Source organism: Macrotis lagotis, chromosome X (genome assembly GCF_037893015.1).
Source record: "Macrotis lagotis isolate mMagLag1 chromosome X, bilby.v1.9.chrom.fasta, whole genome shotgun sequence".
Lineage (NCBI taxonomy): Eukaryota > Metazoa > Chordata > Mammalia > Peramelemorphia > Peramelidae > Macrotis > Macrotis lagotis.
In genome coordinates, this window is record NC_133666.1 from 141,073,152 (window position 1) to 141,085,805 (window position 12,654).

The 12,654-nt window shown below is 35.5% G+C and overlaps 1 protein-coding gene across 3 annotated transcripts in view; it reads left to right on the forward strand.

Annotated features, from left to right (window-relative positions):
* WIPI2 (WD repeat domain, phosphoinositide interacting 2) overlaps positions 1–12,654 on the forward strand; it is a 44,580-nt gene that overhangs the window by 17,774 nt on the left and 14,152 nt on the right. Inside the window, exons 11-12 of one of the 3 annotated variants that reach the window (XR_012472483.1) lie at positions 3,990–4,120; positions 4,916–8,402. Coding sequence is in view for 2 of the 3 variants with exons in the window: in XM_074206945.1 (XP_074063046.1) it covers positions 3,990–4,120; positions 4,916–5,028 (244 nt within the window). In the remaining variant the exon portion in view is untranslated. The other 2 variants (XM_074206945.1, XM_074206946.1) reach the window with 2 other exon arrangements.

Consider the following 12,654-nt stretch of genomic DNA (forward strand, 5'->3'; position numbering starts at 1 on the left):
TTTATTTCTGAGTTGTACATAACTAATGAGTTGCTCTTTTGCTCATAGGACACAGTGACTGAATAGCTTTTGCTGGGCTGGGCCAAGTAGATGGCCTCTTTAAGTCTGATTCCTCATCAGACTGACCAGATCATGTAGTTACTGTGGCCATCAGCAAAGTCTATGGACCTCTGGTAGTTCTATGACTCAACAAGATCATAACCTGGTGTATTTCATCTCAGATTGATTCAGGATCAGGAAGACAACACAGAGTCAACAGATTGAACAACATTTCTCCATGTTCAAGATCACTGGTTAGCTGTACAAGAGTTGACAGGGCTCCATCACACGCTTTGAAGCAGATTTCACCATTTATTACCAGCAGGCAGTCTCATTGTCCAAGCCCTTGGACTGAATACTCCTTGACCAGTCTCCCTATTGTAATTTTACTCCACTCTGGCACATCTGACTGGGATGTATTTTGAATATATCCTTAATGTGGTAGTTCTATAGGGTACCATAGAGGTCATTGTCCTTTGATATTTGCTTCCTTCTTGCCAGTGGGGAAAGAATCAGTGACAGTTTTTGACATCACATCTAATTTTTATTCTGAAAATGTACATGGTACTGTGAATATCTTTTTTACTCTACTTTTTTCAAGTATATAATAAATTCATTGTGTCCCTGTCCCCCATATATGATTCCTCCTAGTCTTCTGGTTGTTGTGCTTCATTGAACCTCTTTCTGGGCTTGATCAGGCAGGTATCTCTGACTGGAGTCAGCTACTGTGGCTACCAGCAGACTGCTATATACTAAAGTTGATGGATTTCTGGTGATTTTTTTCCCACCCTTTTAAGCTTCAAAGGGCATATCTGTACTATGCTATCTCAGATTGATTCACCTGTGAATGACCTTGAAGGTGGAGTTTGGAGTCTACTGACAGAGGTTGCAGGTAGCAATGCAATGAACTTCCAGCTACCAAGAAAAATCTGGGAGAATGAGTTCAATACTCAAGATATAGAAGAGAATGATCCTTCTCTGAAGTTAGGGTACAAACACTAGAATACCTAGAAGAAATGAAGCAAATTAAGTGAAAAAATTGGAAAAGTAATTAAAGCTTCCCCCAAGAATTATAAATTCTTGCCCAAGCAACAAACTAGCTGAAAATTAGAATAAACTAACCAATGAGAAGACAAATGAAAACAGACAAGACAATTGGACCATCTCAATAGTAATACCAATAACTAGACAGAAATTTGTCTAGATTTCTTAGAACCAGAGGGAAAAGTGGAAAGAAACTTCAAAAATGAACTTCCAGGAACATATAATAGGCAAAATTCAGGGTTTCTGAGTAAAATAATACAAGTAGCCAGAAAGAATAAATGTCAAGGATCCAGGCAAATGGTATAGACTTAAGAAAAATCTTGAATGGCTGTAGAATTCCTGTTGAAGGTGACACAGCTATATGCAAAGGGAAACATAAAAGACAAGCAATGAACAATTAGAACAAGAATAAACTGTCTTACATTTAAACATAGGGAGATGACATTCTGAACTAAGACTTGGAAGAGCTTAAGAAGAATGGAAAAAGGGGAAGAATACATTTGAAGTGGGGAAGGGGAAGGAAGGTTAAGGAAAATTTAGTAGGAAAGCAGACATCCCTGCAATCAAGGAGGTAGGGAGAGCACTTGATCCTCAAAGAAAGGCTGATTACCTATACACATACAATTAGCTGTAGTATATTGTACTCAACAGTGAAATAGGAAAAGGGAAGGCATTAGTCGTAAATTCTATGATCTAGAGGTATTGGTCCTGAGCAAACCTAAGGAATATACCAAAATATAGCACTTTTGAGGTGACAAAGAATGGGAATCTGAGGAAGATGGTTTCAGAGAAAGCTGAGAAGATATGATTCTGATTAAAAAAAAAAAGCAGAGTGGGTAAACAGAACCAGGAGGACAGTTTATACAATGACAAACAACATGATAAAAACAACTTTGAAAGAATTCCCTAGTAGGTCATTATCTGAGCATTGTTTTTAGTTTTTTTTTATTTTCAGCTGTGGGGTTTGAGTTTTGCTGTTCGAGAAAAATCATCAACCTCTATGCCTCCAACAGAATCAAGAAAAAGGAAAACAAAACATTTGTATAAAATATGCACTGCATTATTAAGCAAAATATTTCTACAAGTATACCGTCACTTTTGTCAAGAACATGCTTCATTTTTTTGTTCTCTAATAGTGATTAGTCATTGATCAATCAGTTCTATTCTCAGTTTCCCACAAGGCAAATTCAGCAAAGAATTTTATAGTATAGATCATTTCTTATTTAGTATTTAACTTAGATTTATTATGGTAAAGGTGATTCGTGACTGCTTGTAACAACATAGGACCAACCCTAGGACTCTTCTAGAGATTTGTGATATTTGGGAATTTTAGTAGTGAATGCTCAGCAAAATCTTAAGGTTCCTGAAAAATGACACTCAACATTTTATGAAACACAAAAGAATTCAGTTGGATGTCTCCAGATGTCTTTCCATAAGGGAAACAGCAAATCATTGTGGTACCTAAAATAGGATACTGAACATTTTCTCTATGAAGCTCATAGAAAATTCAGATAAATCTGTCTCTTAAGTATCACACCAAACTTATCTCCAAGAGTGTTTACCATCCATGATTCCAAAAGAATACCCAAAGTTTCCCTAGAGCATTCCTGAAACTGCAAGGACATAAGTGGGATTAGTTTTCTTTTCAGAAATAACATCTACCCCCAAAAGGTTATGTTATTTAAATTGTTCTACTTCTGCTTACTTCATTCTGCATCAGTTTCCTGTCATTTTTTAGCACAATTATAATTATACCATAAGTAAAATATTTAGGGACCTTCAAAGAAAGGCAGCAGTCTGCCTCATAGTCTATGGGAAAGAGAACATGCAACTACTTAAAAATATAGAGAAAATAGAAGGCATTTCTGATGAGGACCTTCAGAGGCTTCTTTGTCCCTGAAAATGGGGAAGTCCCTGTTGAGATCCTCGTTCTCATGCACTTCTCAATTTAAGCACTCAAAACCACCCGTGTAGTAAACATAGGAATAAAGAATTCTATTCCATTACTTTATGAAACATGAAGTTTATAGATAGCCTTAATCTTTAAAAATTCCATAATTTTAAAAGTTTTTACAAAGTAATATTTAGGTGTCCCTTGCTAACTGGGGTTGGAGTGGAGGGATGTGATCTATGGATCTACCCTATCACAGTTGACTGTGAGCTACCCCCCTACTTGTACCTTCCTGAAGACACTCCCATTTCCTTGTTAGTGTCACACTCAATTTAGTGTTCACCTCCTTCAGTTCTTTCTCTGCAAGCCCACTGCTTGAGCCTTCCTACTCACATTTGGGTATATTCTTACAGACTCCGTAGGTTACTGAACCAAAACTAAACTTAAAGCAGTCACCAACTTAGGTGCTAGAACTCTAGCCTCTCATCCCAACCCCACTTACTTTCCCTTTTTTTATATTGCTAGGGGTTAGTAAAATGCTTAGTAGTTGAAAATCAATTGAAATCTTGAGTTTGGTATATCACTTAAGTAGTAGAACCATAGCCTTTTATCACATCCCTCACCCCCAATCCTAGTTATTAAAAGACTCAAGGTCATTTTCTCTTGGGACAAAAGGGAGGAGTATACCAGGATCTTTTTATAATTGGCCCTCCCTACCTTCTGACAATCTGATCCCTTCCATCTTGATTCACCTAGAAAGACCACAACAGATAGATAGCACTGTTCATTCATGGCCTTTGAGGTGATCAAATAGGGTAGTCGGGCTTCTGTTACTACTGCCAATATCTTTTCCCCTAACTTTAGGCACACTGTATTCCTTACTTGAAAGCTTCCGGATAATGCCTTCATTTATATTGGCAGGAATACTTTTTAGGGTGTCAGCATGTTTTATCCTCAGTGTCTGTCCTTTTCCTTGTTGGTGTTCTAGTGATGTTTTTTTCCTAAATACCTCCAGATTGGATGGCAGTATGGAGCCGGCCAATGAAATCTTAGAATCTGCATCCCATGACCGTCCTTTAGTAGCTCAGACCTACAGTGCTGCTGTGACAAGAGGTGCTTATGTACCTTCTTCACCCACAAGACATGGTAAGGGGGAAGTAGCAGGAATTTTTCTTATTAAATAGAAATATTTCAAACATAAATAGAACCTACCTGGTGTCTGCTGCTACAAGTGTTGGTTTATTGTCTCACCCAGCTTCCACATTTTTATTTTTTTCCTTGGATAGGGTGGGGATGGAGTGATAATTGCTGCCAGATATCACAAATAGACCTTTGAAAACTTATAGATTAGATTTTTCAGTATCAAGTTCTGATTTTTTATGCATACTTCTTTATTTGATTTCGTTTGATAATCTTACCACTTATTTTGACTTAGGCTTTCCTTTTTTTCAGTATAATTTTGAGCTATGTAATACTTCAACCGTTGCCATAACCCTTTAGTATTTCTTTGCTTCTGCCTTACTTGTGGTAGGCAACCTTTTTAAATATGTCTAAAGTCCATTGGTTCCTAGAACTAGTCTACGTTTTGAAAAGCCTGTATGATAGGAAAATAATTTATCTATGGCCTTTACCTTTTCCTTTTGTTAGGCCAAATAGTAGAAGAGTAATTATGTTAACTTTTCCATTTTCTCCACTCATATGACTCCTTAATAACTGTGTAGTCAATTATGACTACCAGTACCATCTTTTTTATCTTTTGAGTTCTTTATCAATAGTTTTCAAGTTTAGATTTTTTTTTTTTCAGTATCTTGACAGAACTTGAGTTACTCAAAGTTGCAGATATTTCTCAGATTATTTCTAAGCTTAGCCTTTTTCAGGAGCTTAGTGCTGGAGTTTTTATTTTTCATATCCTCCAAATACTGTATAACCATTTCTTTGCAGCATACACCGAGGACCTGGGTGCAGTGGGTGGTACTTGTCTGGAAGATGAAACCAGTGCACTACGATTGGATGAAGATAGTGAGCATCCTCCCATGATTCTTCGGACTGACTGAACTTTAACCTGTGAACTCTAACCCCTTGAAGCAGAGAACACTGGCTTGATACTTCTTTGAGGACTCTTGTGTTAAGCTGCTATGAACTTTGACATGATTTGGGGAGACAGGATGGCAGACATATTAAGTTGTAGTGGTAGACTAATTCTATACTATTGAGAAAATATATTGTTTTCACTTCTGTGGCTTTTAATCTTATCTATTTTAGCTTTCTTGGTTGTTCCCCCCTCCCCCACTCATTTGCCAAAATCAGCTGTTTGGTGAACCTGTAGAACCTCCTTGCTTTGCATGCATTCATGTGCCAAGCTAGTATAGGAGAAAGAGAAGCCACTTTATAACAAACTAAAGTTTGTATTTCTTTTTTATACATGTATATAATAGTAAGTATATATAAAGAAAGTATGAAGACATGATTCTTAATGCTGAGGTTAGTTCTGCACTGACAGAGGTCCAGAAAGTTTCTTATGCATGGGCTTGTCGGTGTGCTTTAGTGACTGACGTGTGACCTTTTAAGAGATCCTCTTTCTTCAGTTCCCCACTCCTGGACCATTTTTTAAAAAAAAAATTATTTTATTTTTCGTTAATTAAATTCCTCCTGAATGTTGCTCATTTGTGGGACTTCTTCTGTGGTTGACTTCTCTTGTTCTTAGCTTTGTTTTGTGAGAGTTGGACAAGGTCTGTTTTCAGATCAAACCAGCTCCTTCCCTTCAGCACATGAACTTGAAAGAATACTTAAACATCTAGAGAATAAGATGACATGTGAAGTTAAATCATCTGTTCCTTTATTTAGATTTCAGTATTTTTTTTAAATGAATGTGCTGAATTTAAGGAGAGGGCCTATCAACTAAGCTGTCTTTATTGTAAGGGTTTCATTTTACAAGAGAATTCTTGAGGTTCAAAAATAAGAAAAATAAGAAACTGGATATAAAATACTTTCTTAGCTAGGTTATGTTCTGTGTATGTTTTGAAATGTATTTAGCAAACTGAGATTATGGTTCTAAATGTCACTACTGTGTCAGATTCGCTTTTTTTTAAAAAAAATGGGAAATATTGGTGAAAGCATCCTAAATTACCTCAAACTCTGCATTCCAAAACAAAACAAAACACAGCTTATTTTGTGATAGAAACTAGTGGTTTGAAAGATAAACCTAACTCAGGTCTGGGCTTAAATTTTGATAAATAGAAGCAAGAAAAATGTTGCTTAAACTATTTTTTTTGGTTTCACTGAGTTTTGAACAGTGGGCAGGAATGAAGAAGGATGGAGTTTTCAGATTTGCTGTGTCTCAATCACTGGCTGAATTAAACCATCTGTAAAAGGAGAAAAGTTAATTTACAGGTGATAACTAAAGTTAACATCAGTAAAATCTCTAAGACAAAATCCTGGCTGCTTGTAATCCATCTGTTCAAAAATCAGTTCTTTTAAGTTGCAAATGATAAGGAGATAAAAGGTATAGGCCCAGTAAGCATCTAAATAAACAAAGTGATGAAGAATGTAAGAACTGCCCATCTGGACCTTCCTATAAAGTGATTCATAGGAACATTGTGGAGTTATTTAGCTATATCTTGTAGTAGAAATGCCAGCAGAATTTGTGTACCTTTTGTTATAGTACTTGTGGCATGGCCCCTGGGAAATACTTTTTGTAGAAAGCTACCAATGTCCATAGCTCAAGTTATATATTAAGACTTCTTTTCTTTTTAGTCTCTACCACCAGGATTTCATATCTAGGTTTTGCAATGTAGGTGTTCCTGTTAACAGTTTAGAACCTACTTTGGTGTTTCAATGAAGTAGGCATTGCTTTTTCCTGTCCCTTTTGGGAGCATGCATAGCTATTTATTTATTTATTTATTTATTTAGATCGATTTGAAGAGCTGAATTTGATTTCTTAATGAAACAGTTATCAGGGGTAACATACACATTTGCATTTTTTTTTGATATGGTAGTACCTAAATTGTTTGGAAGGGATGAAGATGTCTTTATTAAAAGAAAAGGAAAACATCTTTGACTTCATACATAAAGCTTTAGTGTGCTTCAGAAATGGAGGTAAATATTTCTCATTGAGAGCCTACTTAATTGATGAATTAAAATCTATACTCTTTGGCCAAACATTTGGCTGTTTTCACTGCCTATTAGCACCTCTTCCATTTGGGAATGGAACAAAAGGAAAAGAAACAAATTAGTATCTATTACTAGATATTTAGAATTTTTAGACTTCTAGCAAGTGCCACAGGATACCTATGCACCTACCAGCCTCTGTATTAGATTCTCTGATACAGTAGAGTTGACTGGTACTAGAAATTAGAGTATACCTTGCCCTAGTTCTACATATTCTACTAATTTCTGAATTCAAAGTCCTTTTTTTTGGTTAAATCAAATATTGTTAAATTTTTTCTTCCTAATGTTTTTCAAAGAGAGAACAAAAACCTAGTGAACTAGTTTGAGCCAGTATCAAACTATTGTATAAAAACATTTTAAACTACAGTTCACTTGATGGTTCATTCAGTTCTAGTTCTTTGGATACAAGACTTGGTAGAAAACAGCCACTAACCATGATTAGTGTCTTGAATTACCTATGAATTTCATATACATGCTATTTTATTCCTTTGTGCCAGAAATGAGCTATCTACCTATAGTACAGTCCTTGTTTGTGGTAAAGTTGAAGGTTAGTTTATAACCTGTCTTGGCACTGATTCAACTTTTCATTTTTTTTTTTTTTTTTTTTTTTAGGTTTTTGCAAGGCAAATGGGGTTAAATGGCTTGCCCAAGGGCACACAGCTAGGTAATTAAGTGTCTGAGGCCGTATTTGAACTCAGGTCCTCCTGACTCCAGGCTGGTGCTCTATCCACTGCTGCCACCTAGCCAGCCTCTCAACCTTTCATTCTTAAGCAAACAGATTCTAGTGGTATTTGAATTATTGTTTTCTTCCAGAATTTGGATCTTTTGGGCTCAAGTGATCTGATCAAAGGCCCTTTGCTGTTAGAATCTATAACATGTTACCCCACCAAATATTAAAGCTCATTTGACATAGTATTGCTATATTAAGCAAAGATGAACTATCAACACCAATTTTGGCTATGAACTACATATCATGTCTTATTTTTGTTGTATCCTGGCTATAGATCTCCAGTGGCTTATGACTAGTAAATCAAGATATCTTGATATTTTTGTATTCTGTTTCTTTTCCTCCCTGGGACCATGAAAATTCTATATTAACCAAATCATTGATTGAACCTTTCCTATGCTACCACTCAGACTGTCCCTTTCCCCATATCCAACAAATCTCCATCTCACCTCTTTCCAGGCCATCCTTGGGGCAAGAAAAAGGGTCAGCAGCTGCTTCATCAGATTGTGATTTTGAGCGATTCCAAAAGTGATGGTAGGAACAACTAAGAAATTTCTGAACGTTGCTTTTTTATTATTGACCTTGTTCCCTGCAACACCTAAACAGCCTCTTTTCCTTTTTTTTTCTTCCCCTCAACTATATTCAATTGTCACACACAACAGATGATTCATAAAACTATAACAGAATGATATTTTAAAATGTTATAATGTTGACTGTCCGATAAAGGAGCTATTATAGATAATTGCATAAGGAAAGTTGAGACCTTAACAGATAGTGACCAGAACAATCAAACAGTTGGAAAATTTTTTTGTATTCAATTCTTTTTATATTTTATATTTTCTTGACTTTCATAACAGTTGGCACAAACAAGTTATATGAAGCATGACTTTATAATAGGTATAGATAAGTATTTCTTGCATGCTGAATGACTGAGTCACTTAATTGAAAATATTTGATAGTTTTGTGCTTGAGCAATTAAAAATCCAAATATATTTTACAAGTGTACTTAATTATAAAAACCAAAAAGGATGCAGTTAGGTGAAAGCTTTTGTCTTTTGTTCTATGAAACCCAGAGTTAAGAGCTAATAGCTTTTTTTTCTTGACATAAGATCGAACACTTGAGCTATTGGTGCAATTTTGGTAGAATGCATTGTCTAGAACTCTGGTTCTTTGTGTGTTCATCGCTTATTTCAGGTTGAAATTACACATTTGAAGGCATTTATCAAGCAGCCAGATTTTTCATGTGTATATTTTGTTCTCTCCTGACCAGGGTCATAACATAGAAATAACTTTGGTCCATATTGGATCTCTTTTCTTTCGCAGTACTTTTTTTCACATTGTCTTAAGATTCAGCAAGTTTCAGGTAGGGCTCCTGAAATTGCTTTGAATAAGCATGGTTTATTTTTTCCCTTTTTTCATCCTTTATCAGTGATGGACTAGGGAAGAATTTGACTTTGAACAGTCAAACTTTATTAAAACATGTAATTTGATAGAAATTTTCATTGTCTCACCTCCATATTGTCTAGTACATTTTTCTTTTTACTGAATTTTAATTTAAACTTCCTCCTTTTCCTTTTCTGGATGAAGCTGTAGCATGTGTTGCTAATGTTTGTCTTGTATGTGTGTGTAAACAGTGTAAAAAGTATGCTTAAAAATTACATTCCACCTCATAAACTGTCCACATCTGATCAAAAGCCCTTTGCTGTTAGAATCTATAACTGCATAAGACATTAAACCTGTGTTGTTATACGTGTTGTCTTTTAATTCATTGCATGTTCACAGGCAAGTAGTGCATTTATTTATACCAGACATTCATATTAATTATATTCAACATTTTGGCATCAGTAGCATCAGGACTCTGAAGTTGGAGTAAATTCATACTAAGAATTTTATTCACATGAATTATTGGATTGTTATTTTTTTTTTTTTTTGGTTTTTTGCAAAGCAATGGGGTTAAGTGGCTAGCCCAAGGCCACATAGCTAGATAATTATTAAGTGTCTGAGGTTGGATTTGAACTCAGGTATTCCTGGCTCCGGAGCTGGTGCTCTATACACTATGCCACCTAGCCACCCCAATTGTGTATTATTTTTAAGAAAGTAGATTATATAATTCTATTAGAATTATTTGTCTATGACCTAATGTCAGTATAAAAATAGTATTTCATTTTTATGCTCCTGCTCTTTTGACTTTTTGAAGACAAAAGCTAGTATTTATTAGCAGTTATAAGAATTAATCCAAATTAATAAAATTTAACCTACTTTAGATTTTTACCATTAGGGAAGTGAGAATAATGAAAATAATTTTTTTAAGTCAAAATCCTTCCTTTCATGTTTGAAGGGAATAACTAGGAAAATTACCTTTCCTAAGAGTACAGATTAGTAATTTTGTAATTTAGTTGCCTGGAATGCTGAAATGTTAAGTGATGTTTACTTATTGTCACAAAACTCAGATTGTAGAAAATGGACTTGAACTCATATCTTATTGACTTGGAATCAGGCCTCTCTTCTAGTGCTTTGAATTGATTTCTAATCCAAATAGTCCAGGAATTTGTTTAAAAATAAGTGTTCATTGGGCTCAAAATTATCTGCACTGCATTTGTTAAGAGGCTTTTCTGTTCAGGTTAGAGAAGTTTGTCTTTTTGCATAAGAAAAACTTTATTGAAAGACATTTCAATTTTGCCCTGCCAAATGAGGTATACAGTGGATTTCACTGAAGGTGAACATCAGGAAATTTTAGTCTTGATTGTAATTTCTTAAATTTTGAATGACCTCTTCATTTGCTAAAGTTTGCAGATTTGACACCTTATTTTTATTGTCTTCTATTGTCTTCACCTAAAGTTTCGTTTAGAAAAAAGTTAATTGTATAAACATTTCTTTGCATTAGCTATATATTTAACATGCAAATCCCCACATTCTGTCTTGGTAGCTTTTTAAGAGAAACATTTGCCCTTTTTTGTGTTATAGTTTTGTAAACTACAATGAGTTAATGTTACTTTGTCCTCCAAACTGTTTTAATTTAAAGGGAAATTATATGGACCGTGTAATTTGTGAGGTTAGAAACTTTTTCAAAAGGCATTGTGTCTTACCTGTGAGGTCATTCTAGTTTCCTTCAATACCTGTTCTGTTGACCTTTTGTAATATCTTTAGTTTCTTGAGCCCCAGGCCTTGAATAGAGTTCAAGCTGAAATCCATTAAGGGCAGCACAACTGCTGAGGATGGAAATTAGTCCAACTGCACATACTGCGATACATCTGTAACTGAACTGTTCTTGTAGGGGATTAAGGAAACTGGTATATCAGGGTGATGTGCATGTTAAACAGATGATTTTGAACTACCCTTTCTAAAGGACATACTTGGGAAGCCCTACTCAAAGTAAAGCCTAAAGCTTCGAAGTTTAAAAAAAATTTGCCCTTGTCCATACCTATTCTTATGATACTTGTAACAATAATGAATAATGATGTTAGTAGGTAAGACGTCATTGGCCTGAAATAAGTACAATGGGTCATATCTTTTTCATTTTTATTAAAAGCTCCAAGTTGCTTATCCTCTACCATCTTTGTAAGATTTATTTGCTGTTTTGGGGGGGGACAGGTAGGGTACTGTGACCTTGCTGTTTGTGTGACTTTGTCTCTCTCTCTCTGGCTTTGGGCAGCTACATAGTGCAGTAAATAGAGCACTGACTTTGGAATCAGGAGAAAGGAAGTTTGAATCTGGCCTCTGACACTAGGCTTACTAGATGTATGACCTTGGGCAAGTCACTTAAACTTGATTGCCTTGCATCCAGGGTTATCTACAGTTGTCCTGATTTATATCTGACCCCTGCATCCACATGGCTTTGGAGGAAAATGTGAGGCTGGTGACTTAGCACAGCATCTCTTTACTCAAATCAAATTCATGTGCCTGTCATGACATCACCTCCCTGATGTTGTGAAGGACAAATATTTTATGTATGGCTTTATACAGGTGAAAATTGATGGATGCCAGACTATAATTTCTGTACATGTTCTTGGGTTGTCCCTGTGGATCAATACAGTAGCAGATTGGGTTTTGGGTTTACAGGCCTATGCCTTTTTTTTTTGTTTGTTTGTTTTGTTTTGTTTTTTAGGGGTTTTTTGCAAGGTAAATGGGGTTAAGTGGCTTGCCCAAGGCCACACAGCTAGGTAATTATTAAGTCTCTGAAGCCGGATTTGAACTCAGGTACTCCTGACTCCAGGGCTGGTGCTCTATCCACTGTGCCACCTAGCCGCCCCAGGCCTATATATTTTTAAAAGTTAGTTCATGTTATGGATATAGATATGTAAACAGGTGATGATAAAGCAGCACTTAGGAAAATTGGAGGCAATGACTTTGAATACTGCTACTTTGCTGTATTGTTTGGGTGGGGTAATGATTTGTATATTTGTATAATCTCATGACATATTACAAGTTGGTTTTCCTTAATGTTGCTGTCCTTTATTTTTGCCACTTAAGATAATAAACTATTCTATTCATTTCATTTTCCTTTGGCTTGGGGAAGTAGAAAGGAAGACAGGTAGGTAAAAGGGGAAGTTTTATTTCTTGTCCTATACAAAGTTTCCACTTGATTACTTTCCATTCCATTCTTTTGTATTTTTTAAATTGCTATAGTTCTATAATTTTATAACAAAATTATTTCAGAAGACTATGCCTTTCCCATCAAATAGAAATGATAGAAATATAAATATAGAATATAAATAAATTTTACTGTGTACTTTTTACTTCAGAAGTCTTTCAGAGGGGTTGCTAGGTGCGCCAGCCCTGGAGTCAG